The sequence below is a fragment of the Onychostruthus taczanowskii genome, unplaced genomic scaffold (genome assembly GCF_017590055.1).
Source record: "Onychostruthus taczanowskii isolate IOZ18803 unplaced genomic scaffold, ASM1759005v1 scaffold67, whole genome shotgun sequence".
Classification (NCBI taxonomy): domain Eukaryota; kingdom Metazoa; phylum Chordata; class Aves; order Passeriformes; family Passeridae; genus Onychostruthus; species Onychostruthus taczanowskii.
The window spans coordinates 1,321,432-1,348,120 of NW_024504455.1; the positions used below are offsets into that span (position 1 = coordinate 1,321,432).

Below are 26,689 nucleotides of genomic sequence, written 5' to 3' on the forward strand. Positions count from 1 at the left end.
GCCGCTCCGCGCTGGGCCCCGCCGGGCCGGGCCGGACGCGCCGCTCCGCCGCAGCCGCACGGTCCCGCCCACCCCGCCGCCGGAAGTCACTCGCTGATTGGTTCGCCGAGGAGATGGGCGAGGCTTGCGCCCAATTAAGAATGGGGGGCGGGCGTAAGAGCGCTGATGGAGGCGTGCGCCGGCCAATCAGAGCGCGGGCGGCGGCTCTCAGCGGACGGGGCATCGGACAGGCGGCTGCGGAGGGGGGCGTGACAGACTGCGCGAGCAGCCAGTGGGAGGGCGGGACTGAAGTAACGACGAGACTTTTCCACCAATCGCAGCGCGCTCCCGCGAAGGGGCGGAGCCAGATGCGATCGGCGCGTTGATGGGCAGGGCGGGCGGGCCAATGGAGCTCGGTACGCGCGGGGCGGCGGGGCCGCCATGGCGGAAGACGAGAGCGACCAGGAGTCGGAGCGGCTCAGCGAGGAGCTGGAGGCGCTGGCGGCGCCGGGGCTCCCGGCCGGGCTGCCCGCTCTGCTCCGCAGCCAGTACTACTGCCGCCGCTTCTGCCAGGTGAGCGCCGCGGCGCGGGGGGCAGCGGCCGAGCGAGCCGGGCCGGGCCGAGGAGCGGGGCGCGGCCCGGGGGAGCGGGGCCGGGCCGGGCGGGCAGGGAGGCTCCCGGGGGGAAGGGAGGGAAGGCGAGGCGGGGGAGAGCCGGGGTGGCCGCGGGCAGAGCGATCCCGGGCGGCCTCGGCTGCGCGGCGGAGAGGCGAGGAGGGCCTCGGGAAGAGTTCTCGTCTGGGCGAGCGGCTAAGCCAGGGTGGTTTATGATTTTCGGGGTTGTGGCCTTTGAAAGGCAGCGTTTTCTCGCTGCGGGCCCGGGATCCCCGTGCTCCTCGCAAGGCGTGCCTTGCGAAGTGACAAGCACCAACAGGTTGCTTCTCCTGGTGGCTTTCATCGGCAGGTTGATGGGGCATTAGGTGCCCTCGGTGTATTCCAGCCACGCCGCTCGCTGCTGCCCCAAACACAGCCCAGAGGTTCTTTTATTGAACTGCTTCATTTTATCAACTTTTTGACTTTGCTCACCGCTACAGCTGCCTTCTGCCGTCTGCAGAAACGTGGTGCCGTGTTGTCACTTTGTTCCTGTTTCATCGTTCAGTGGAAACACCGCGTTTGAAATGTTATTTACTGTTATATGTGCTTACAGGAATCTCGGGGAGCATTCTGCTCACTAAGCCCGTGGGTTGCTTCTTGGGGCTGTTGATCCTTTCATCTTCTGTTTCATGATCTCCCAAAAATTGCAGAGCTAGTAAAAGGAGAAGCCAATGTTTTTGGAAGTCTGGCACTTTCTACAACTGTAAGGAATGACAACCATGTTTGATTGTGTTGGCTGCTTGGAAAGAGTTACTTTTGCTCAACCCTGAGCGTTCTGTCTTAAATTTTTCTCTCTGTGCCTACTGTATGTTGAGTTTGTTGTGTTGAGCAAGTGCAGACAAGGTGATAGCTTCATGTACTAATGCCAATCCCAAGGAAAGGTATGAATTAGTAGGAAAAAGAAGAGGACAAGAGCAGAGGAAGAATTTTCCTGTGAAACAGTTTTATCACAAGTGTTTTATATGTTCTATATCTTGTGTTGACTTCTGCAGGTTTTTTTTGTGTGTGTGTGTGTGTAGGGAGATTGCCAAACCCTCTCCCCTACTCTGAGTTGATGAACTCCAGAAAAGCAGGCAATGTTCTGAGTATGTAAAAGGCTCTGCTCCTTTTCTCTTAAGCTTTCTTTTCAACAATGCATAGTTTAAATAATCCTGATGAGGGTAAGTTAACATATTAACAGGTTTTTTTTTTTTTTGCTTGTTTTGTGTAAATTTGGCCTGCTGTGAACAGCAGTCATGTGCTCAAGGTAATCAGTGTTTTGTTTAAACATGCTTTTTAGTAATGGGGTTTTCTGCTGATTTAACTACACAAACACGAGATCCTAAGGGTTGTGCTGGTGTGAAAAGCCTGTAGCTGTGTGACATCCATGGACTGACACCAAATGAAGTTGTCTGTGCTCCACATGAACTCATTTTTCCTCGTGGGATTGCCACTGTGTAATTATACATGTAAAATATATTTGTACTTTTTTATCCAGATCTTCTGAAGAGTGTATTTGGCTGAGCCTTCCCACCTCACTCCACTTTGCACTGCTAACACAGTTTTGTTTGTCTTCATACTCATTTGGCCCTTCTGAAGGTCCTGGTTTGCCTCCTGCACTCCTGGGTTTGTGTCCTAAGTGGAACAGCAGTTGTAGAAATAATTGCTTGGTGATGGTGCAGTGAATTTGGACTCCCCAAAAGAAACATTTTTATTTTCAGAATAACAGCCTCTCAAAACACTTGGCTGTGCTTCAGACATGGTGCTGGAGCTTGCTGTCACCTGAAAATAATATTGTTTAGATTGCTTGTAGTTAAGCTGATGAAGTCTGAGCATCTTTCAGTAAGAACTACAGGAGAAATGAAGCAAGGTGTAAATAAAGCCTTTTTTAGTCAGATCTGTTTTCTGTGCACAGAAAACCCTACTCATCTTTAAGAGAGTGGCTTAGAGCTTGAAATGCATTGCTGTGCACATCTTTCATCCTTAAGTGATGTTAGAAAGGTAAAAAACCTCCTGTAAGCAGCCAATTTCAGCTCTCTTGAGGCCTGGAGCATTGTAGCTCGACTTGAATTTTGGATTGATTAAGTGCCAGTTAAAAAATATGAGGTGTCAGGATTATGAGAGCATTTTCCATAAATTTATGGGTAATCACCCAAATTTATGGGTAATTTAGTGATACAGGGTACCATTGCAATGTGTCAGTTTGTCATTTTGGGATCTATGTCTTTTAGGTGTTTTCGGTCATAGAGAGTTGTTACAGCCTGAATCTTTCCAGGCAAGATGGAATAAAACATTTTCTTGGAATGTTATTTGAGATTGATGACATGGGCAAAGCAGAAATGAAGCTTTCTGTGGCTGGAAGGGGAAAAAAGACAGTTGGAAGATGAGTCAAGTGCCCAGCTTATGCATCTCACCAGCTGTTTCTGTGTTACTTTCTACAATTTGCTGATGTGGCTTTTCTTATTTGTGGAGTTCCAGGCCCACTTGGATGTTGGGAAAAGCAAATGTGCTGTTCCCAGCTTTGGCAGGCAAAAGAACAACGCATCTGTAACTACTTTGTAAGTTAAAGACATTTGAAAGGTGGTACCTGGAAGAAACTCCCTCAGCCTAAACGTTTGGAAGAGTTTCAGCTTGTGTTTGTATGCAGAATTTGAAATTCTTTCAGGAGGTTTCTCAGGAACTGGTGCCATTGAGAGGTTCCTGTGAGACTGAAATACAAATGGTGAAGGGCAGTGAAAACAGTACAGATGGTGACTTTTTTGGTATGAGGGTTGAGGGGAATAGTTTTGTAATTGTAAGGATGAATTTCCAATTTTATTTGGCTTAAAAACAAACTTTAATGGTGAGCTGGAAAATGGATGTAGCTTCCTTCATTGCACTGGTAGTGGGTACAGTTTTATTAACTAGAAAAATTAATTAATTTCTTTTGGGGGATATTTTCTCATACCTTTACTATCAAAATATTACAAGTTGTTTGCAGCGTTCCTGTAGTTGTCCTCAGGGCTACATAACTGTACTAGATGTTATTTTATGTTGTTGGTACTGACTGGAATAATCACCAGGTGAGTTCATCTCAAGTAACAAGGTAATGCTGTGAGGAGTAAACACTCCTTGATCTGTTCTTCCTGTGGCATCAGTTTACAGCCTTCCAGCATGATCCCACTCCTGAAAGAAAATTACCTCCTTTGCTTACATTAATTGGTGGAAAAACAGTTCTTGGGCTTTTAAAAAGTAGTAAAATATAGTAGCACCCCAGAGAAAATAATGTTTCCTGGATTTATTTTAGCAGGCAAAAAAAGGCAGGGAGGGTTGTGTGACTCAACTGTTGCTCGTCTTGCTTTGTGGTGAAGGAAGTAAAAAAATACACAACTTTAAGTGTTTGTTCTTCTGACTTCGGGGTTAATATCTTTTCACACATTTTGTGCCTAAATTTGCAAGTATTTGCTTTTGTCTCTTACTCTGGACTTCAGATCAATAGTGGTTAAGTTGTTTTTATATTGAAAACAAAACAAGTGCAAAGAAAACCTGCCCAACCTTCAGGTTATGCCAGACTTTTATTTTATCAGATTTTGGACCTTTGGGATCCATATTTGATCTACGTACACCATTTCAAGGCTCAGCTACACAAGTCTTGCTCACATGCATACTAGCACTGCCAGGTGATTTCTTCAACATCCTTGAAGCTTATTTCTCTGAAAAGGCACAATCTGTAATTTTTCACCATTTATTTGCTCGTGTAATAATTTGTGGTGTTGATGTTTTGGGGGTTTTGTACCTGCCTGAACAAATATACTTTATCCTTGATAATGGCTCAAATTTTAAGAGCACTGTTGTAAGTAATATTTTGCTTTTTCATGTTTTTGAATGTTGATACTGCTTGTTACATGAAACCTTGCAAAGGGCCTAGCATGCATTCCAGCAACTGAATTTCAAAGGGTACTATAACTGCTTAAAACGATTTAAATTTAAAATTTACCCTGTCGTGGTGCTTTTTTTTACATTGGGACTGGTGCAAACCAGTGTGTTCAGCTTGCTTATTGGTAGTTCAGTATTGTGCTGCTTGAGTTTCAGGTGAATTCATATTTAGAAGGAAATCCTTTTGAAACAGGCATGGCAAAAGCACGAGGTGTTTACTGGAGGTTGGATGCCAAGGTGAGCTTCCAGTTGTGCTGAGGATTTACCTGTGCGTGCAGAAGGGAGTCCTTGGCCTGGCTCAGGTGGTGTCTGTCACTCCTTCCTCTGACACTTGATGGCAAAACTGATAAGGGTCTGTCATGCAAAACTGGCCTCTGGTGGGTGAAGTTTCACTCCTCAGTCAGCTCGGGAGGATTCACAATAGCAGCTGATTTGCAAGCTCTTTATCTGAAGATTGACTCCTCCAGTCTTCAGTGCTCTTGTCATTAACATCATAAAATCTTTTCTTATTCACATGCTCAGGGTGGTTCTCATCGGCTTTTGTGTCTGCTGTCCTCTCAGCTTGCCCTAGGAAACGATCTCCCTGTTTTACAAGTAGGATTAAGGAGTTAACTCTTTTCCAAAAGAAACATTTGAACATTTGTGCAATACACGGTAGGCTTTTCTTGATCTTTGTAACATCTTTTTACTTCTCTGAAACTTTCCTCTTTGACACTTTCAAACTTTTTGGTTTGGAAGTATTGCTACTTCTCCAGGTTTTAATGCCTTTTCATGAAGTATAACTTTTACATGGCAATAACCTCGTTATTTTTCTTTGGAAAAATGTATCAGGATTGTAATTTAGAAAGGAGTTGCAGGTTTTTATACCTAAAGGGAGGATCTCCATTGAGTGATACTTCTGTCTCTTAGCTTTGCTACATGGGCTTGTTCAAGTTAGAGAAGGCACACTTGGTGCAGGAGCTAATGCAAAAATCCAGAAGTTCTGTCTTTTTATTTAGATGAGGAAAAGAAATAATTGTACTTCTTCACTGATACACCTAATAAATTGAATTTTACTGGTTACCAGTGATGTGCATGTGAGCATTTGTGTGTTCACAAGATTGGCAGTTCTCCCTTTCATATGTGAGTAAAACAATTCTTTTCATTAGCTGACTTTCGTTTTGGGGGGTGAGGTGATAATCAAAATACAAGGAGGAATATTTCTGCTTTTTTTGGTAAATATCTTTATCTCTCAGCCATAAATCAGTGCTCCAGTCATCCCAAACTGCTTTTCTAGAATTAGTGTATAGTTTTCACTGTTGTGCAAGTGATGGACTATAAACACACATGACTTTTTGGCTGGCTAAATGTAGTGGGCATATGGTAGCCAGTTTTGGGAATTGCTCTTGCCTGAAGCAGGCTGAGGAGCTGGGCGAGATTTTGGTGATTAGGAGTAGGGGGAAAGCATTTAGCTTTAAGGGTAGAAACTTGTCTCATGGATGCATCATGCTGTTGCTGGGTGATGTGTTTTCTTTTGCCAGAAGTCTGATTATGTTTGGTTACTCCTTATGTAATATTCACATGTGAATTGCAGTAAAGCCATTTTCAACTTTTACACATCAAGTAAAATTTCATAGTACCCTAAAATCATAAGGTTTTTCCAACTCTCTATTTGGATAGTGAAATCCTTATTTGTAAGGACGTGGTTGGCTTGTTTGTATTTGGAAACAAAACAAAATGCTCTTCATCCACTGAACAGGTTCAAAAGACAGTTAAAAAGCTGTGATTATTTCTTGTGATGTTTCTAGGAAGAGTAAATGTAGCATTACTCAAGTTCTAGAGCTGAACTTTGGTATCTGAGCTGCTCTGGTATTTCTGCTGATCAGGCAACTGTGGTGGGTGTTGGTTTTAATTACGGACTTTAATTTTCAGGAAACTTTGGTTTTTCTAAGCTTGCCCTTTTTGGGTTTGTCCTCTCATGTGACAACCCTTACATATGTCTGTTATAATTAATGACAACCATTATATTTGCCAAGAACCTCTCTGTCTGAAAACTATAAAGAGAAAAACTCCCAGAATTGTTGTGGATTTAATCCTGTGGTGACTCTACTGTTAAATCTCACAAGAAGCTATGGAAGTAGCTTTGTTTGAAATCCTAGTAATGATAAAGTTTTAAAATTTATGTGATTTGTAGTTTCTTTTTTTTGTTGTGTGGAGGAATAGGAAAAGCTGTAGCAACTTCCAGCCTAGCACTGCATAAAACATTTGGGGTTTGTGTCCTGTGTATTTGCAAATCTAATTATTTGCAATGCTGTTTCTCTTAAGTCTTTGAAATACAGCCAAAAAACTTTATATGTGCATATTTAATCACTTAAAATATGTGTATAATTCATCAGTTAAAACATAATATTCCAAGAAGAGCTATTGTTTCACTGCTGTAGTCCAGGTTTTTACTTGCTACCTTGTTATTTTTGGGGTTAGCTATCTTAGCTGTGTGCTCAGAAATTTTTGATGAGTTTGGTCTTGAGTTTTTTAATGGGGCACATCTGAGTCTTGGATTTTCCTCTGAGTTATTGAAACCCGTTAAAGGAGGGGAAGCAGTGTGTTGGTGTGGGAGAAAGGTGGAGCTGAGTGGGGGGTTTGGTGTCAGGAAGGTCCTTAGCCTCCTTGCAGTGCCTTTATCTGCTCTGAATGAGGGAGGGAAAGCAAAAAGGCCCATGGTTATTGCAATGGCAGGTACAGACAGACTGGGGGGTGATGCTTCAAGGATATTAAAAAAAAATTGCACCCTAACAGAGACTTTGAAAGCACCTGTTGCTGAAAGTCACATAAAAAAGGTTGCTTCCCTTCTGGTTTTCTCTCCTGTGTATTGAACAAGGCCATTGTGCTTTGGCAGTGTTAAGTTCTTTTTTTATTTGGTTGACTTCATTGTATTGAAATTGGTGTGCCTGTTCAAAATGTGCTGATAAACTTTTACTTGTTTTCTGTTTGCAGTCCTGTTTCAAAGCATTGAGTATTTTGTACAAAAAAATAGAGCTTGGTTTCTGTCACAGAAAAAGTTATTCCTTGAGATTACTTAAAAACAGACATTGAAGTATACATCATTCCCTGCTCCTCCTTCTGTATAGAATGTGTGTGAGGTGTGGTTTGGAATTTATTATTTTATACTTAGTTTAGCTTTTTGTCCACATACTCCCCACACCCCCGATTTTTCCTGATTGTTGCAAGTCTTCTGAGAATTGACCACTTAGATTTCTTCTGTGACTGACGAGTTCATGGTTTCAGGTTATCTGCATTCAGGAAAAGTTTGCTATTGCTGTTTTCCCTGAGCAGTTTGGGACGGGGGCACTGTTGCTGTCAATGTGTTTTGGTACCTTTGAGATGCAGACCAGCTGCCAGGCCGAGGTGGTTTTGCTGCTGTGTTCCTTTCTCTGCTGGCTCTGGTGTTTGTGTGGCAGAGGAGCTGGTGCAGACTGGCACTGATGGCTTTTTTTGGGGAGAGGCTGTTCCCTTCCCATTAATTCCAACGTAACTGAGCTTGCATTGGGTTCAGACGAGTGCTGGAAGTGCAGTGAGGGCTGTACAGTAGGACACAAAATGTTGTTTCATTGCTTGAAATAATTTATGAACGTATCTATACTGTGCCCATCAGGTGCAAGCATTGTGAAACATCCTGGTGGGAAGTGATGCTTTATTTCCACCTTTGTTTGACCTTTTGGAGGCTCACACTTCTAAAGGATGTTTTTTGTTGCTGTCTGCTTTGTTTTTCTAAGGCTTTTGTGGTTTTCTATAAAGGGGACTTGGCTAAAACTATTTCAGGGAACTCTTAATAGCTCTATGAGGCAGGACTTATAAACATTATCTTAAAAAATGTTTAGTCTTCTTAAGAGGAAGAGTATTTATCTACAAGTCTGCTAATTCTTCTTCAGTTGACCTAGATATTTGCTGCATTAAGCTAATAGTTTTTCAAACAAATTACTGAAATAAGTTGGGGGAACTTAGAATCTGCATACAAGTATGGGTCCATCTCAGCTGCTGTTGCCTTAGATCCATCCTAGGTCTAAATAAAGCCAAATTTACTCATTTGATCAGATAAGGGAGTGGGGCTGGAATGTTTGTGACTCGAAGAGTGCAGGTTACTCTTTCCCCTCTTGGAAAGTTTTTAGACTAGAATGTCTGGATGTTGTTACAGACTCTCTAATTTGCATCCCCTTGCAAAATAAAAGCTTGTGTTTAAATGAAGAGTGCAATATCTACTGTGGCACAGCATAAGAAGAAGGTATTTCCTCATCCTCTGAAAAGAATAGCTGAAGGTCCCTTGTGATATTCCTTTCATGATTTAGGTCATAAACCAGAAAACAGTCACATTTTTTAGGTTACAAACTCTGCTCCTGAGGGAGAAGGCGGGGAGCTAAAGCAGGTATAGCGTGAACTGCTTCTCCTTTCTGAGCAAGGAGAACGTCTTGGATACCAATGTATATGGAGAACGTCTTGGATAACAATGTATATTTCCATGCTTTTGCCCAGGTTGTTGAAGACTATGCTGGGAGGTGGCAGGTCCCTCTGCCCCAGCTGCAGGTGCTGCAGACAGCGCTGTGCTGCTTCACGTCTGCCTGCGTGTCCTTCCCGGCCGAGTGCGAGCACGTGCAGTATGTGCTGAGTAGCCTTGCTTTGTGAGTGTTTCTTTTTTGTTATCCCTTCCTTCACAACACCAGAGCAAAAGGGTTTCGGATCCTCAGAGCTCCCCAGGTGGTGTAGCTACACAAAACCAAAAATGGCTAGTTAGAATTTATTTTCATCTTTTTTTTTGTATCCTCGTTAAATATTCGAGTTGGCTGTGACAGTGTTTTGTCATAAGGGATGTGTGGCAAAATGAATAATGTAAGAAAGAAATGATCATCATAACCTTGTTTTGGAGTATTTGAAGACCAACCTTTGCCTAGAGATGATTTTAAATCATTTATCTCAAATTTTGTACTTCTAGATAAGCTACGTACTTAAGATAAATTTCTTAAGAAAGAAGTCAATTACTTCAAAATGGTACCGATTTTTATGTTTGAGTCATCAAAATGCTTCTGGGAATTACTTGTCATGCAGTTAACTGACCCAAAGTCACATTCAACTTCAAGAATTGCAGATGTTGTGTATAAATTCTGCTGTAATTTCAATTTTCTTGATGCATTGGTCATTTTCCCACATGAGGACTGGAAGTGTCCGAATAATAAATACATAAGGAAAAGAAATGCTGTCTTTAAATGTTGGTGAAGCTTCACTGTGGACATTTCCTGTTTTGTGTGTGAGAAACTGTTTGACTGAGGACTATTTATGGCATCATAAGATGACAGTTTTCAAAGTTGCATCAAAACATGGTGACATCTGTTGCAGTGGGTTTTTTCACTAGTTTTAAGGAAAAAACCTACAAAGTTCAAACCATGTTTATATGTACTTTGAAATAGCAGAGCTTGGGAGGTAAAAAGGTGGAAATTCAGATTTTTTTTTTTGGATGAATACATTCTGATCATCAAGAAGTAAATTGGTCACTGAGTTCCTGTCACCATTGTCTGTTTTGATTTTTGAGATTGAGTTTACTCCATGAGATTTGCTTCCATTCTAGGCTATCAGATTATTTATTCTTGTGCCTGGCTGGCACAGTTTTGCATGTGATGTGATATAAAGGGATCCCAGGGCTCAGTAGCTGCAGTTACCTGGGCAACCTTGCTCAAATCTCCTTTGAAAATTCAGTGTATATTAGGCCTTAGTTCTTGGAGAGCAAAACTCTGCCTGAGTGTATTGTCATCCTTGAGTAAGATTTCCTTGGGAAGCAGACAATAAACTGTCAACAGGAGCAACTGGTTTATTTCCTATATTTAATAACCTTGCTATTCATATCAAATGAAGCAGCATCTGCATTAATATCAGGGGGTTTTATAATGGTGCCACAGTGGTGTTTTGAGGCAATCTTCTGATGCCAGAGCAGTGATGTGATCAGTCTACATGGATATAAATGTGGATATGGAGTGCTGCAGAGGGTTTTGAAATAAACAAAGTTGGAACTGACTGTAGTAATTTTAACTGGAGACTAGTGATGAAATAAAAATATTTTGATGGCTTCCTTTATTAGACTATGAGCAAGTGCATTGATAAAGCAGAAAATCGTAGTTTACACTTGTTCACTATTGATTTCCAGATTTTTTTTTTGCAAGATGTTCCTCTTTTTAAGTCAGTCAAAACAAATTTAAATGCAAGCATGCATCATTTGCTCTAATTAGTTTTGTCTTATTATTTAAGTTCTGGTTTGGTTGCTTGCCAGATCATGATGTGACTCATGGCTGACCTTTCCTGAGAGTCAAGTATGCTGCAGAATTTTGTTTAACATGAAATGAGCTAATGTTTTTGTCAGAACCACATACTTATTTGGGTAGGGATTGTTTTTTCATTGCATATTTGAATTGAGATTCACAGACTTAGCCTTGAGAAATTCTGTCACTGAACATAATAAGTTTGTATCTATTTCCCTAAGCCTGTTTTTGGCATAGTTAATCATGGGTTAGGAAAAAAAACTTAACTTCAGCATAATCTATTGGAAGTCTAATTTTATGGTACTTTTCCATTATTCCTATAGAAAACTTAATTTTGTCTGTGAATATTAAGACTTATTTTAATGCACATGTCTAATGAAAATGTTACTGTGGAGAAAAAAAATGCCTTTAATTTGCACAATATTTTTTCAAGTTCTGCCTGTTCCTCTGAGAGTTGCTCAGTTCTTGTCTGCTGCTCTTGACTTTCTCAATCAGCAACTGCAGCTCATTAGTGCAGTGCCTGCCTGGTACTTTTTCCAAGTAGAAATGAAATTTCTCAGAATCTTCAGGCAGAACAGTAACAGTAACATGGCAGATCCATGACTGCCAAGTTTTTGACTGAATTCACTCAACTGCATTATCTGGAAGGAGGCTTTTATAAACAAAAACCTGAATTGAAAGGAGATCTGGAAAGCTGCTTTTTACCTACCTCTCTGATTCTGTAACAGGATTTAAAGGAACTAAAATGCTAGTAGACCAGTATTTTAAGATGATGAAAACCATGGAGGTCACAAATCAGTTTGAATCTAAGCAGCTGTTGAAAGTATTAGTCCTCTCCTCATCCATTTCTGCCACCTCTTTTTTTTGGGGTAACACTTCTGAATTCATCTTGCTGGACAGAGACCTGATCTGCTTAAAAACTTGGTGGTGGTGATAAAATTCAAGTTGTATGAATTTGAATGCCACGCAGAAGGTGAGCATAGTTTTGTTTGCATGTTTGCACAAAAGCTGTCCCTTTCTAAATATCTTTGAAAAGATAAAATAATTAATACCTTTAAACCAACATGTTAATAGTAAGACTTCAGTTATGGCAAGACTGGCTGAAATGAAATAAAGTGTGTTTGTAGTAAGTGCCTGAAAACAGGAATTGTTGGCTACCAGAAACCTTTGAGTGACTCCACGTGGCACAAATCTAGAATTCACAGAATTCCTAATTTTGGTTTGAGTGCTGCTAAAAGTAAGAGACTTGAGTAGTTTCATTTTTTGAATCAATGTTTGTTGTTTGACTTGTCACTACTTCTGTTTTTTAGGAGTTTTTTTGAATTGCTGCTGTTCTTTGGAAAGGATGAGTTCTATGAAGATCCTTTGAAAGATATTTTAGGTTCAATCCAGGTAGTGTTGCCTACTTTCATATAAACTTTTAATATTATTTTAGTAGATGTAAAGACAGTTTTTGTGACTGTATGGCCTGGAGGAAATGTACCATTATAGTGAAAGAAACTTGGTTTGTTTATATCTGTTTAGAGTTTAGTGTAATTCAGTTAATGACATGAAATCTCATGTTTCCCCTCTGGTTTTAAACAGTAAATTTGAAATTGAAGCTTCTTCTCAATGAAGTCTTCAAGTCAGCATAAACATGGATAGTTTAAATTGTTCTATTCTTGGGTAGATTGGGAAAGAGTTTTCTATAATTGTGTACAACTGCATAAGATAAATGTCCCTAGATTAAGAACTTGTTTTGCCAGGTAAGTTTGGTTTGTTTGGGGTTTTTTTTAATACCTGAATGGATTTTTAGGGTTGTACCATCATGAGAGGAAACTTTGTAGTGAAAGGAAGGATGAAAACCTGGTTGTGTCTCTATTAATACTGCTCATGGAACTGCATTTTGGGACTTGGCTGTTTTTATGTTGATACCTGTCTATTAGTGCTTCTCCAAATTAATGTGGCAGCACAGTTTCTGCATCAGTTGTGTAATCAAACTGGCAGTGAAGGCAGGTAATTGTATATGGATGGAAGCCATTCTTCTGCTGCATTTTTTTGTTTCAGTATTAGATAACTTTCATTACTAAAGTTTTCTGTTGATTAATGGTGTTGTTGACACTTTTACAGCAAATAAGTCATGGGGATGAGAGGGAACTTGACATGTGAAAATAAAGGCTGGCTGAAGCATTCCATGATATTACAGGCAAACATAATTCCTGTTATGCAGAGATCTGGAGAAAAATGGTTGCTTGAGGGCTGGTGACTCATGGCTTAATTCAGTTTTTCCCTCAGAAATCACAAATCCAGCTCAACATGTCTAAGTCTGTGCAGGATGCCATGAGGGCAAGGCTTGTCTCAGTGTGTGCCAGTAATATCCCCAATCCAAGTTGGTTTTGCATTGTTATACAAATGGAAGGCTCTTTCTGAGGGCTGTAGAAGCCTTGAATTTGACCTTCAAGAGTTCTGTATTGGTATTTTTAGATAATATCAGTTGTTGCTTTAGGGCTTTCTGTATGGTCAGTGAAAGACTTTGTAGCTCAAATTACTGATTGAGGAAATACTCAGCCATGCATAGGTTTCTTGGTTTGTATCTCTGGGATAATCTAACTGTTTTAGACAACATCTTTTTATTCTTTCTAATTTTTTCTCTTTTTACACTTAGGAATGTCAGAACCTTCTAAACAAATACAGGAATCTGAACCTGGAACTAGTGACTCGAATCATTCGAGATGGTGGACCATGGGAGGATCCAGTATTACAAGCAATTCTTAAAGCAAAGCCTGTGTCACAGGAATTAGGTACTTCATTTATCACAGTAATTTTCTAGAGTACTGAAAAATGTGTTCAATTACGCTTTTTTAAAATATATGGGGTCAGGTGTTATCAGCTGGCATTGGACAGTGTTTTAACTATTTTTCTGTAGTAAAATATGCTGGTTTCTTTTTTGTTTGAAAGAAAGCTGAATTTCTTTGCTAATTTAAGTCTGCTTTTATAATGTAGAGATCAGATTGGTCAGACAAAGGCAGCTATGGAGTAGTTCATAAAATTCACAGGGTGGATTTCCCAAATCTCCAAAGCATCGAGACCAACTTGACTTCAGTTAGACTCCTGAAATGACATGATTGGAGAGGATCTGATGTGTATTTGTCTCCTGGCACTCTGACTCATTTAATTTTAATCTTCACTTGTAAATACTTGGTCTTGTGGCTTTCCTTGGTTCTGTTTCCAACGATGCCCATGGCTACATGTGACAGCTGCTTTCTGTTTATGGATATGTAATTCCTGGAGTTGGGAAAGGTGCAGTGCATGGGAACAAAATCACTGGAATGTTAATGAAAATTCCTAAGAGGAAAAGTACCCAAGCTACAGTAAAGTATTTATTAACATGTCAAGCAACAGTGTTTCTCAGGGGATCTCTTAAAAGTTGTTTTTAGTTTGCTAGTGATGGAAAATGCCAGCTTTTCTCAAGTTATTATGGTGTAGTGCCTGATAGAAACTCATCACTGTGTTTGTGACAGTGTCTTCATTGAGAGAGGAAGAGCACTAGAGACAGGACAGCTCAGTGAGCTGCCTCCTTAACCAGAGCAAGGGTTTTGATAGCAAATTAACATCATTATGCCTTCGTTGTTCTGTCTCTCTTGTGAAGCAACTGCTAGAGAACAGATTTACCCATGATTTTTATTAGATATCTCATAAAGTTCTGGTCAAATAAGTACAGAAACAATGAAAACAGAGATGAACCTCGTTTTGTTCTGCATTGCATGATTTTAGTGATTGTGATGGGGAATTAGGTCTTGATCTCCATCTCTCCAGCAAAGAATTAGTTTAGTCCTTTGCTATAATGATTCTCTTGGTCATTGTGAATCCTCTCTCTGATGGGTAACACTTTGAGGATGTTTGTTTTTAACCTGGCAGAGCAGGAATGAGACCTGTTGTCACTAGATGAGCACTTTGTTCCCTTTTGTTTCAGGCTGCATCTCCTTTCCCTCTTCTGAGAGATTTTCTCTCCTTTTGCCTTGATATCCTCACACACACCCTTGACACATCTCATCTGTGCTGGCAAATGTTTTATTTTAGATAATTTATATTTTGAAAGCTTCCTCTTTCTTCATCTAAAATTTGATTCTTGTGAAGTCTTACACAAAGCAAACATCCTGTGCTGCTTTATAGGCTAGCAGGGTTTAGTGTGTTATTTGAAACTTGGCCATGTAGCTCCCTCAGGGGTTATTTAAATAGGAAAAACTGCCTATTATTGCTGAATCACCAGCCATTCCTTGCAAAAATGAGTTTGTGTGAACTACATAATCCTGTCCTGGATTCATTAACTCCATGGAGAAGCTTAGGCCAAGACAAACCTCTCTGTGCCTGTCTTTACAGGAGTCGTAGTAAACTTTGAGATGTCACAATCTCTTTGGAGATGGCTGGAAACAAAGCAGTCACTGAGTTGAAAGAAAAATAGTGGGGTTGAAACATAGGAACAATCAACTTGTAATGGACTAGGGAGAATAAGGTGAGCATCTAGAAGAGAACATGACAGAGGTGCAGTCAGAGGGAGCAGTTAATGAGTTTCTGAGGTGCTGCTTGATGTCTGTTGCTCTAAAGTGAAACATCACTGCCTGGGTAAGAATAAATATTGTTTCTTAGTGTATCTCAGGCTTGGCCAAGCACTGCTGCAGCTGGCACTTGGGTTTGAGGGGTTTGAAGAGCTCTGTGTGCTGCCCTGGGAAAATAGGACAGTCCAGGACAGGGAGGGAGCACTGCTCTGCCAGCAGTGAAACTTTGAAATCAGAGGAGGCTGTAGGAATCCTCATCCTTGGGGAGCTCCTGCTGGCAGTGGTGTAGGGTGTGGAGATGCCCTTCCCTGGGAGAGGAGGCTGTCAGGAGTCTCCCTTCTGGAGCAGAAGGAACCTAACAGTTCCCCACACTAAGTGGGAGTGGTAGAACAGGCTGAGCTGTGCTGTGGAGTGCAGTTCTCCCTCCTCAAAGGGACAAGGATGTCACAGCCACTTGTTAAATGGGCAGCATTTCCTTACCATTAGCACTTAGAGCTGAGTATTTCCAGCCTTATTTTTCAGTAATGCTTGCATGCAAAACAGAGGATGCAGTTTATTATCCTAAGGGTGCTAATTCAGTGAAGGAGAGGCCTTTACTTGGCTCTAAGGACTTTTCCATATAATTACTTTTTCTTGCAGTTCATCACCCCCATTAGACACTGGCTTGCCTTTTAGTCCTCTTGTTTTCTGAGTTTGTTCTCAAAAGTGCTAATGGATAATGGGAATGAGATGTTTCTTCCTTACAATGCATCTGTTAAAAAATCAAATTGAAACCTGACATCCTTGAATTATACTGCTTAAATGTTCATTAGCATGGAGCACTGCTAGCTTGCATAAAAATCAAGATGCTAGAGAAATCTTGGGTTTGAGTGTAAGGAATGATTTCAATCCTTAAAAAAAAGCTTTATCTGGAAGGTTGTTGTACAAGTAATCTGTTCATTTTGGGGGAAAAAATTCTTTGTTCTGTTTGTGGGTTTTAGTAACCATTTCTTAAGTATCACTTTAAGTTGCTTGTAATTAATACAGATTCCTTCTAAGGGATGAACTTTCAGCCTTCACTGACTTGAAATTGACAATCTCATTCTTCTTTCTTTAAAACATGAAACACTAAAATACTACAATTGTAGCCTTGAGTGATACTTTAACTTATAATCCAAAGAGATACTATCATCTATATGATCTTTTATAATAAAAATGCAAAGCATGTCTTCCAGGTATTTCTGAATTTCCAGTTACTTCATTGATGAGTATTTTGAGTATCTCACTTGAAATTATTTCAGTCAAATATTAGTGTTAAAAATATCTTTTAGAGCTAAAAACCAGATTTCCAGAAATTAGGAGCCAGAATTTAAAGGTATTTAGATAGGAATTGTGCCCAGCAGCACTTTCAGAGGAAGATATGTTTTCCAAGCAAGCAAAATCAAGGCATTCAAAGCTTCTTAAGGCAATAGCATGTGAACTGTAGTGAACTTTTTTCACCACTTTGAGGTCTTACATTTTAATGGATAATGAGTATCTTGAGGTTTTTAAAAGTATTTATAATTATATCTTTGGAGGTGATGTCAATCCTATGCTTCTGACAGTCACACATATTCCACTGCTGAGAAAGAAGGGGATTTTCTTTCTTTAAAATGCTCACATCTGCTTCTATGTAATATAAATTTCATCAATCCTTTGCAGCACCTTATATTAACTTGTTAGAAACAAAATACTGAATTAGATTACTGGTTTAAGACAAATAACAATTTCTGTTTCCAAGCAGGACAGATTTCTTACGGTATTTAATTTAATATTTGTTAGACTTTTTTTAGCAGAACCTTTATTTTTTCTTAATATTATTTGTTATTAAAGATAGCATTACGTTTAGATATATTTGTTGTTTGGACTTCATATTCTAATTGCCTTTAAATCTTTCTTTTCTGTGCAGTTAACAAATATTTAAGCTCTGAAAATCCACTGTTCTTTGAACTCCGTGCCAGATACCTTATTGCCTGTGAACGCATCCCTGAGGCAATGGCTCTTATCAAATCTTGCATAAATCATCCAGATATCAGTAAAGATCTGTATTTCCATCAAGCTCTTTTCACCTGTCTTTATATGTCACCATTAGAAGATCAGCTATTCCAGGAGGTATTGTTTGTCAGTATACATTTCTTTTTTAAAATTAAGTGGTGATTTATACTTGCTGTGTACGAGTTGTCAAGAGGAGCATGTGGAACTCTGATTTTGTGGAACCAAATGTCATAAAATCAGGCAGGCACACTGGTGTTGCTCAACTTAGTGCTGGCTTAAGCTTGGAAAAGTTGAATGTGAAGTGCCTACAAATCTTGTTGACCTAAATGCAATTTTTTGGCCAAGTATTCCTGTAGATATACTCCGTAAATATTTTGTAACTTCAGTGTATTGACTATTTTACTATTGACTATTTTAGTAAAAGCACTTGAGCCTAATTGATGTCAATCATACTTCATATAGTTTTGTTAAAGTTTTTTAATGATGCCCCAATATGTAAAATGACACTTGAGCTGATTTGATTTGAGCTATTTTATCACTGATAGCACTTAGTAGATAACAGTGCTTTTCTTAACCTTGTTTTAAGAACAAGCCACCCAAAAGTGGCAAGAACAAGTGCTTTTGTGTAGTGTTTTAATTTCTCAGACAATTACTCTGATGGTCATTACTCTCAAAAATATGAAAGAGCTCAAAATATTTGCAGAATCTTTCCTTACAGATGTACATAAAAGCCATTCCAGACATCCTGTGTTAATAGCAATTCCTGAAGTTTTTAGTAGAGCAAGGTCTGATTGGTTTTGATTTCATGTCAGCAAATTGATCTAAATCAATTTTATTTTAATTGTATAGCACTTGTTGAGGACTGATTGCAAGAGTGGAATTGAGATCATCTGCAACACTGAAAAAGAAGGGAAGACTACCTTAGCCTTACAGCTTTGTGAATCCTTCCTAGTCCCACAGCTCCAAAATGGGGACATGTATTGTATATGGTAAATACTTTATTTCTGGGGAAGCAGCTGAGCAGAAAATACATGCTTGTTGCCAAAATGAAACTCACCTAACTTAAAAATAACAGATAAAAATGATTTTTAAATGTTTCTGGTGCTTCTGTTGTGCCTGTTTGCCCTTTTATACACAGTCATATACAGGGTAGCCTAATAGTTCATAACTCTTTATTTACTGTTTCCAAGTAACAGAAAAGTGAACCTTTACACACCTTACCTAGAAATGTAGCATTTATTACTGGCAAAATGCAGTCTGTAAGCTTAACCATGTAGATATATTGCTCTGTAACTGTAGTGTGTCACCAATGTGCCTAAAAAGAGAATGTGTGGTGCTGGAAATGTGCTGTTAATTGTGGAAACTTGGATGTCATGAACAGAGGTATCACCTAGATGGAGTTCTCTAGAAAACATTGAAGATGTCTTCACACATATTCAATTATCTTGATACCTGGACTTGTTTTTAGGGCTAAGAAGTGTTTTCTAGAGTGCTGTCAACAAATTTAATCATTCTGAGGACTGAAAGATGGCTAAGGACTATAATCCTTTTGCTGAGCCTGTATAATTTCTGTACCTAAAGGAACATCTGCATTCCTTGGTGAAATGTGCTTTGTTTATGTAATTAAAGCAAAACATCCTAGCAAGGATTTGATAGAGATCAAATTATCAATCTAACTAATACTGGGGTCAGAAGCTACCTTGGATTTCTGTGTTCCCAGATTCCAGGAAATCAAAAAGCTTTGTTGTCTTGAGAAACTAATGAAAGTTAGCTATGATAATGTTTGCTTTGATATTAGTATTTTTCCTTAACTGCTGGGCTGTAGGAGGAGTAATTGCTCAATCAAAACCGTTGGGATTATGATAATGACATCCATTATAGTACAATGTGTTGGCAATGGCTACTGACATTTTTCATCCAGTCTGTCCAGGGAAAGATGGACAGGACTGTCCCCATAGGAAAGATGAAGTTCAAGCCAAAAGGTAGAGTTTGTGTGAGCTCAGTGGGAATTGAATCCATCTTTGCTGATTCCTGCCCAAAAGCTGCATCTCTGTGGTACTTACTAGGAAATGACAGGTGTAACCTCCATGGATTACTGCTTTCTGTTTGGAGGAGCCACTCTTTGAAGAAATGCATTTTCAATACTGTAATTAAAACTCCTTTTGCTGTAGTAACACGTTGACCTTGCTCTTGCCCAGCTGATTGAGTTTTGCATCACCCATTTTTGAAATTCCTGTTCAAAGCAAGATGTATCTCTTTTTGTTCTGGCAAATCAGATGTCAAAGATAAAATTCCAGTAGAGGCTTGAGTACTGTTTGATACCTGGTTTTCAGGCAGATAATGTTGCCATCTCAGTACTTTAATTTATTCAGAATATAGAACTTGAGGATCTTTGGAAGAGAGTTCAGAGCACTTCTGACTGTGCAGCACAAACAGATGTTTCATTCTTCACAGATGCTGAGCCTAAGAATTGTGTTCCCAGCAAGAACTCTGTGCAATACTCCATAGCTCATGGAAACTGCAACAAAGCTTGTGAAGGCATGACTATACTGTAGCTCAATCTTTTTAAGAAATAGGAGCCAGGTTAAATTAACCTACAAGAGTCTATTTTCTTCCCCAAGGAAAATTTTAGTGTCTCCAGCACAGTATAAATCATCTCACCTTGTCTGGAACTGAGGGCCTTGCAGATCTAGCTGCTCTATGAACAGAGATCTAGCTGCTAACATTACAACCAAAGATAAGACAACAAAAAATTGAAAGCTCTAAATAACAGATATTTGCTACAGCCTAAATGAAATCTTCAAGCTGAAACCATTAGCTGTTGTCTTGGAGGAAGATGAACTTTAAGGAGCTTGGTCACAAAATTTTCACTGATGTTAAGAATAAATTCTAGATAGAGATGAACAAATTATTTTTCTGAAATTACATCATCAAGCAAGCTGTGCTTGGTCATACCAAAATATTTTTGTGTGAAATAATGGTAAAAAATCAATTTATAATACTTTGTATCAAAGTGTTGTCTCTTCAGGAAGACACACAGTATTTTGATGGAGCAGGCATAAATGGCCTTCCTTCTCTGACAGGTGATTTTCAAATGCCATCTTGGCTGTTTTCAGGTGGTTCCTGTGCAGTAAATTCAGTAAGCCAAAGAATTTTTACCATGGGTTTGATCGCTCTTTTTGGCAGAGCATGTTCCCTACTTATTAAGAGGAAAGTTAAATAAGCATGTTCCCTGTTTATTAAGCAAAGGGTTTAGATCCAGCTAAGTTAGGGAGGGTTTAATCATTTCATGTGGCACACAGTGGTTTTGGTATTTTGTAGGTTATTAAGAGGCTGAAATGGATGGTTGCCTCTGGTAAAGAGGTGCTGAGTTCTTGATCTTCCCATAGCAATTTAAATTGTCTCAAAGTCAGAAATGGACTTGAAAAGGAGAAGCCATTGTATTGACATAGAAAAATAAATCTAAAAGACTAAAATACTGTTTCATGTCAGGGTCTAGGTAAATGGTGGGTAACACCTTGTTCTTCAGTCCTGCAGCTCTTCCTTCTCCTTCCAGTTTTCTGCTCTCCTTTTTCAGTTCTTTCCTTGTGCCAGCCTAGCACTTGTCTGAGCACACAGCAAGCCCCTTTAACCACTAATCTCTCAAGAATAATTTGATTTTTCTCATGATCTCTGGGATTAGTATTGAAATGGCTTGCTCTGAAATGGTGTGAGGCAAAGCAGAGAATGAGATGGATTTCTGAATTGTAACATATAACAGCAAAACTACTCAATTCTTACTTCTGTACTTCAGGATGAGGCTTTTACTGAGTTGTTAAGAATGTTTTAGTGCATGAGGACACTAATTTCAAACGTGCATATGAAGTTTGCAAATATGTAGAATTCAGGTTTCCAGCCTGGTAAAGGCAGAGGTGAGCAGTTTCTATCTTTAGAAAACCAGAAAGACTAATTTTTTGTGTGTAGAGCTGCTTATAGGTCACCCTTTTCAGTTTACCCCATAAGCTTGATCTTTCTTTCAGCTTTAGCTCTCTTGGGTTCTGAATGAAAGAAACCAATCAAGGTCTCAATGTCAAGCAGAATTCTAGAGCTGTCCTGACTTAGAAGTGGAGTTGGTTTTGTCATAGGCAGTTCTGTCCTTCCCTTCCTTCAGGCTCTGAGCTCACTAAGAAAAGCTTAACCTCAAAAGGTTTGTCTGACTCTGGAAATCAGCCAAATATTTTGTCAGTAGCCAGGTTTGTTTTCCAAGGGAGGAGGTTGCTGGAGTAGAAAAGTGTCTTTCTTCAGAAAATGAAAGTCCTGCTTTCACTGTAACACTGTGGTGGGATTTCTGCTGAGTCCTAGCTAGAGCTACCCCTGTGTGAGATCTTAGTGCTGAGAAATCTTCTTGTGACTTACAGTTAGCCCAGTTGCCTTCCTAAGTCTCTGCATTAAAGTGCACAGAACTTTGATGCTGTAAACTTCAATTAGCTGTATTTTATAGGCTAACACATCACTTGAGCAGAGGTCAGCACTAATCTGTTCTTACATTTCCTTCTCTCAGGCAGAAATGTTATTTAACTGCAGATCGTGGAGATGTAGGATAGCTGTAGAGCCTGAAACTTTGGTGTAACTGCTCTAGGCAGAAAACTGTGCTGTAATAACTGGAGAACATCACTATTTCCTGCCACATCAGGAGATTCCTATGCTGCTTCCACTTTTCACATTCAAAAGCTTCTTTTCCTGAAGGACTCTTCATCCTTGTACTGGAAGTGACTTAATCCAAGAGCACACAGATGTTTATTGCCTGTGGTGTTGAGGGCTAGGTGCTGTTCCATCTGATTTTATTGTGCACCTCTCTGAAACTGAGCTGAATACATGAATGTTTTGTTGAATATTTAATTGCTTGGTGATAGGAGATACCCTGAATGCTTTAACAAAGTAATTAAGTTGCATTTTCCGTTGTGCATATCGTGGTGTTAGTTAGGTCAGTATTACAAATGATTTTAATCACAGAATATGCAGATAAATGTCTTTAGTAATGCATTGTGCTTAGTGAGAGAGTTCTAAAACTCAATGTAATTGGAATCTTTTGTTCTCTACCTAATAGGGACCTGATCTTCATTTGGAGTAAACTGCAGCTCAAATCTAACCCATCCAAACAAGTATTTGTGGACCAGTGCTACCAGCTTCTAAGAATTGCTACAAATGTCAGAGTAATTTTCCCTTTCATGAAAGTCATTAAGGATGAAGTAAGTTGTGTTTGTTTTTACCTCATCCACCATTCTTTTAGTAACCAGTTAAAGTAAAGAGAACTGATGTTTATATTGTGTAATGACCGTTTTTGGTGGAAAGTTAAAAAAGAGGGGTTAGGGAAGGACATATTTTGTCAGTTTCCAGGATGGGCTTCAATGTTATGATTGCTTGTGTGGTTTTAAGATTTTTTTTTTTTTTTTTTTACTGAATTCTGAGTTTTTCTGTTTCTGCAGCAGTAATTATTCTGAGGAATAAGTCCGTGGAATAAATGTGAATGATTGGGGTTGGGGTTTTTTTTTCAGCCTGACTTCTTAAGGAAATAGGATCTGTGTAATTGTATGTACCCTTCATCCTTGTTAATTTCTGAATCCTTTTACCAATTCTAATCAAAACTGGAAAAAATGGCTTAATATAACATAAAGGAAAAGGCAGAATAATACAGGAGAAGACATTTTGCTTCAGAAAATTGTGCTGTATTTCATGCTTCAGATCTCAGTCTTGTTCTGTCCCATCTGCAAAAGATGTCACATGCAATACTTTGCACACAGGCCTGAGAGTTGTTTCCAGCAAATGTTATTTATCATTGACCAGACTTAACAGAGCTCCTTCATATTTTATGCCCTAAATGAATTCTAAATTATTTTGTCACATCTAAATGCAATAATTTGTTGCTGTTCAAGGGGTATGTACTCTAAAATGCTTGTGGTGATATTAATAATTCTATTTGCATCTGAATAGTCTTATTTTTTTACTAATCACCTACTTATGGAGCAGCACCTATATTTGTTAAAACCCAAACATAGGAGGTCTTAATTATTTCTCAATTTCCTGTACCTTTTTTGCCTTTAATCTGCTGCCTGTTGGGCAGAGGATTTCTGACTGTCCCTCTGAGTTCCATGTTCATGACAGGGCCCCCAGCTTGAAGTGTGTGGAATAGGAGTTCTGCTCATTGGAAGAATGGGTCATCAGTTTTGGAAAATGAAGCCTTTTAGACTTCTTGGCCACGGGTTGTTACGGTTCTCCTGCTGGTTGTTCAAAACTGAGCAATATTGCCATGGTTTTCATGTAATTCAAGCTAGAAAAGTTAGAACGGCCAAAATACAGAGGAACTGTCCAGTTATTGTGTGAAGCAGCCTAGGTAATGAAAAGGCAGGCAGAAGATACTGATAGAACAGATATGATCTCTTGCAGTTCTGGTTTATATCCCCAAACAATTGTCTTTAACTACAGAGCTGCATGGGGCAGAGCTGAAGCTTTATAGCTGTACAGCTTTCAGTGCAAACCATTTTTGTATCTGTATTTATAGCCTGGTTTGAGCAGTATTTAAAAATGTTCATGCCCTTGGGTGAATTTCAGTAGCAAGATGCTTTCTGAACACCTGTTTTGCAATAGATGAATATAAATACGTGGGATGTTTGGGAATTGTTCATGTACCCTGTGGTTTCCTTCCTGCAGGTTGGTGAAGACGGCCTTCAGATCTGCGTTGAGATATGTGGATGTGCCCTACAGCTGGACCTCCGTGAAGACCCCAGCATGAAAAGTCTTATTTATAAAGCAATCGCTCATTTTCTGCCAAATGACTTGGAGATCCTCAGAATTTGTGCTCTCTCCATCTTTTTCCTGGAGCGCACCTTGGAATCTTACTACACTGTTGAGCACTTGTACAAATGTGCAGATGAAGAATACAATGAGTGCACTAGTTCTGTTCAGAACCGCGTGCGGTTCGAGCTGCTGCCCATCTTGAAGAAAGGATTGTTTTTCGATCCCGAGTTCTGGAATTTCTTGATGATCAAGCAGAATTGTTTAGCCTTGTTGGGGGATAAAGCCTTGGATGGCTTGAGTGAAAGTACACTGGAAAATTCTCCTTCAAACACAGAGAAAACAGCAGAGTACAGGGCTCTGGGTGAGGAACGTGGCTGTTTAGCAGATGTCAGCAATGGGGAGCTTGACCCTGGAAACTGCTCCGGAGCCCGCTCCAAAGGGAATGCCAGAAAGAACCACCAAGCTCTTGAGGCATCCAAAACATTGGATCAGGCTGAACCAAGGCACCGCTGTGTGATCTGCAACAAGGAGTTCCTTGGGGATCACATAGTGAAACACGCACAAGCTCACCAAAAAAAGGGCAGCTTCTCCTGTGTGCTTTGCACCAGGAAGTTCAGGCAGAAAGGACTCATGCTGAAGCACTTAAGGAATCATGTCAGGAAGATAGAAAGACAACATCTTGCTGCAGCTCTTGAGGCTGGTCAGGAGGCTCCTGTTCTTCATGAAGTGCAATGTTCTGGTATTTCTGTGTCTCTTGAAAACGGGAATTCTGAAGGTTCCAAAGATAGTGAACCAGAGGCTACAGTAGCTACGGTAGCTCCCAGTTCTGATCAGGTCCAAGAGGAGGCTGAGAATGCAGAACAGGTTTTTGAGGCAGTGGAAAACCATCTAAGTGACCAGGATGATGCTACTGAAAACAGTAGTGACAGCTGCTTTAATAATGTTCCAGATGCATTAAGTACAGAGAGTTTGCCTGAGGATGATGAGAGCTCCAGTAAAGAGTCACCCATTCTGCATAAAGTGAATGGAGTGTTTTGCCCTCAAAAAGATATTGATGCTTTGGATGAGGAAGGAACTTTTAAGTGCCCTGCTAATGGTTGTGCTAGAGTGTTTAAAAAAATAAGATTCCTCAACAAACACGCCAGAAAAACTCACCCAACCGATCTGAAGGTGCAGCAGCATATAATGAAATGGAATAAAGGAAAATGCCGCTTCTGCCAGAGGAAATTCGCCGATTCCCAACATTTTATAGACCACCTGAAGAGACACGTGTATCCAAATGTTTACTTTTGTTTACACTTTAATTGTAATCAGAGATTTAAGCTGTCGACTGAGCTTGCAGAACATACAAAAAGTCACAGTGTGTTTAAAGCTCAGTGCAATTTCTCAAACTGCTGTGAGCTATTTGAGGAGCTCCCTTTGCTGTATGAACACGAGGCTCAGCATTATTTAAACAAAACCCCAGAATGTTCAGAAGATGCAAGTGAAAAAGATTCTTCAGATGATCCTTCAGAACTTTGTAGTTACCAAGATGAGGATGAATCCGTTAATGAAAAAGAAACTGTAGATTTACCAATTCCAACCTGGAAGTCAAGGAAGGATTCTGCAGAACCAAAGACATATATTCAAAGTGTGGAGAAGAAAGCAAATAATGTAATTCACAATGGGAATGAAAGCTCATCTGAGGGTAGTGCTCCAGTTTTAAGTTTGATAGACCAAAAGACACCCGTGTTACAGCCAAATCCTGAAAACTGTAATGTTGTTAGTGACCAACTGGTCAATGGGCACAGTGACCCAGATCAGACATCATCCAAGGCAGCCCAGGTACCTTTGGACAGAGTAGCAGATGAAACAAGGACAGAAAATGGGTCAGTGTTACCAGTTTTACAGAATTGTCACGATGCACCACAAAATAATGCTCCTGCAGCCTCACAGGTACCTTCTAAACCAAATCAGACAACAGAGACTACTTCATATGGTGTCATCTTAACAAAACCCTACGTCAGACCATTGCCTCCCAGTTACCTTGATGAACGTTACATTAGCATGCCAAAACGGAGAAAAATTTTGGCTGATGAGGTAGATGCTTATTCTGAACAAGACAAAATTTGTAGCAAATCAACAGAAAGATTTAGATGTGGCAACTGCTTGACCATCTACTGTAATTCAGAAGCACTTGAGGCTCACCTTGCACAAAAGAAGTGTCAGACGCTCTTTGGATTCGATTCAGATGATGAAAGTAAGTCCTTCCATGTCCTGCAGTCCTTCCATGCTGGTTTCTTTGGCAGTCAGTAGCAATCAGAAAATGGTCTTTGCAAACAGGAATAGATAAGACACACACTAACTAAATCACAGTACTCTGCTAAATTGGAAGTTGAAATTGGACATGCTGTTCAGAATAAGAAAGAGGTGGTGAGAATTTGTAGGCAAACGAATGGGAAAGACTTCTGATAAAACAGAGTGGGGTAATTCAGTCAATCTGTCTTTCCTTGCATGTTTGAAACTAAATATAGTAAAAAAAAGTATGCAGTGTTCTAGAGTAAGGAATGATTTACATTCTGA

General features: G+C 39.8%; 1 protein-coding gene across 3 annotated transcripts in view; it reads left to right on the top strand.

Annotated features, from left to right (window-relative positions):
* The first annotated feature begins 381 nt into the window (after window positions 1-381).
* ZNF654 (zinc finger protein 654) overlaps window positions 382-26,689 on the top strand; it is a 30,056-nt gene continuing 3,748 nt past the window's right edge. Inside the window, exons 1-8 of one of the 3 annotated variants that reach the window (XM_041420937.1) lie at window positions 382-552; window positions 9,034-9,179; window positions 12,116-12,197; window positions 13,450-13,585; window positions 17,268-17,470; window positions 18,203-18,342; window positions 22,440-22,581; window positions 24,041-26,366. In XM_041420937.1, the coding sequence (XP_041276871.1) occupies window positions 421-552; window positions 9,034-9,179; window positions 12,116-12,197; window positions 13,450-13,585; window positions 17,268-17,470; window positions 18,203-18,342; window positions 22,440-22,581; window positions 24,041-26,366 (3,307 nt within the window). In that variant the 5' untranslated portion in view covers window positions 382-420. Of the gene's footprint in view, window positions 553-9,033; window positions 9,186-11,705; window positions 11,779-12,115; window positions 12,198-13,449; window positions 13,586-17,267; window positions 17,471-18,202; window positions 18,343-22,439; window positions 22,582-24,040; window positions 26,367-26,689 lie in introns of those variants that run through there. The other 2 variants (XM_041420938.1, XM_041420939.1) reach the window with 2 other exon arrangements.